This window comes from Octopus sinensis, unplaced genomic scaffold (genome assembly GCF_006345805.1).
Source record: "Octopus sinensis unplaced genomic scaffold, ASM634580v1 Contig17371, whole genome shotgun sequence".
NCBI lineage: Eukaryota > Metazoa > Mollusca > Cephalopoda > Octopoda > Octopodidae > Octopus > Octopus sinensis.
The window spans coordinates 42,629-44,243 of NW_021835010.1; the positions used below are offsets into that span (position 1 = coordinate 42,629).

The following is a 1,615-nucleotide window of genomic DNA, read 5'->3' on the forward strand; positions in this document are numbered from 1 at the left end:
TAGACTTTTTATGATCCCCATATCACATGGCTGAATGCATGCGGATGTGTTTGGTGGAATAAAATACAATTTAACATTTGATAGATTTTCTCCAGCATCTTTTGGATGCGCAGCACAATTGTCAAGGACCATGGCTATATTTCTTTTTTGTATTTTCATTTTCTTGTTAACACATGACAACCAGTTTTTAAAAATGCGTGATGTCATCCATGCATTCTATAATTCTACTGAAATTGATATGCTACCTTATTGACAACGTAGTTAACTGGAAGTGTTTTGATTCCTTTGAAGCACCTAGGATTCTTTCTTTTCCCAATGACCATCAATGGGTGTTTGTCCGAACCCGTCATATTGCAGGATACCATTACAGTTAATCTATCCTTCATTTTTTTACTTCCAATCGGTATTTCATTTTTAAATGATAGTGTCCGGTCGGGTAAACCTCGGAATATGAGTCCTGTTTCATCACAATTATAAATGTTTTCCGGTGTATAATCTTTTAAAAGATCTTTTAATGTCCATTGGCACCAGTATTCAGCAGCATTTATATCGGAATCTTTTTTCTCCCCATAAATGCGTTTAAATGATATGTTGTTTCTTTCTTTCCAACGCTGAAGCCAACCTGAAGTAGGAATAAAGTCATCCATTTTCATTGTTTTAGCAAAGCTAGTAGCTTTGTGGGTTAATATGTTACCATTTATTGGTACATTTTTGGTCCTGGTTTGAGCAAACCAAACGGACAATGCAGTTTCTACGTTCTTTTCTTTCCCATCGCGTCGTCTTTTTCGACTCAAATTGGTGCAATTAGATTCAGCCAATAGCATAATTTCTTCTCTATTCCTCAAAATCCGTGAGACTTAAGACTGAGAACAGTTGAATCTTGCAGATAGAGCTGATTGAGTTTGACCTCCTTGAATAAACAAATTGATTATTTCCAATTTTTGAGAAAGTGTAAGATCACGACGTAACGAAGATGACATGTGTAATAATAATTAAATTTTAAAATTACAAATTTAATTATGCAATTATGCGAAAATTTTTATAAGAAAAAATAGTAAATGTTCCCAATGAGAGTATGCAATTAACCGATTTATGCAATTAACCGATATGCAATTAGCCGATATTTTTTCAATGGAAACCATGTAAGTTATGGTTTTAAACATGAATTTATGTCATTAACCGATTTATGCAATTAACCGATATGCAATTAACCGATGTTTACTGTAATCCCATCACTTTTTTCCACATAAAATTTCACATTTTTCAAATAAAGTGCAGTTTCAATCATATTTATTTGAAATTCATGGAATTATTAATAGAAAATAGGTTAAAAAGAATGCACAATTTCATTATAAAAATTATAAAAGCTATCAAAAATAGTACTCATTATAAAACATGTCAAATTAAAAAAAAGATAGGCGTTCCATGTCATGGCGAGAATTTAAGCGAAATTTGATAAAAATTATTGAATCTTGTAAAATGAAAAACATTAAATCTTTAGTTTTTATAACCGATATTGCACGAATACATCATTATTTGGTGTAAAGACATTTATCAGTTCTAACGATTTTAATTTATTTTTTTCTTTCCCCTAATTTGCACTTTAAATCCCTTT

The 1,615-nt window shown here is 31.2% G+C and overlaps 1 protein-coding gene across 1 annotated transcript; it reads right to left on the bottom strand.

Moving 5' to 3' along the window:
- Positions 1-224: 224 nt before the first annotated feature.
- On the bottom strand, positions 225-824 carry LOC115231095 (tigger transposable element-derived protein 4-like). The gene has a single exon (XM_029801179.1). The coding sequence runs from the start codon at positions 822-824 to the stop codon at positions 225-227; it is 600 nt and encodes a 199-aa protein (XP_029657039.1).
- Positions 825-1,615: the final 791 nt, after the last annotated feature.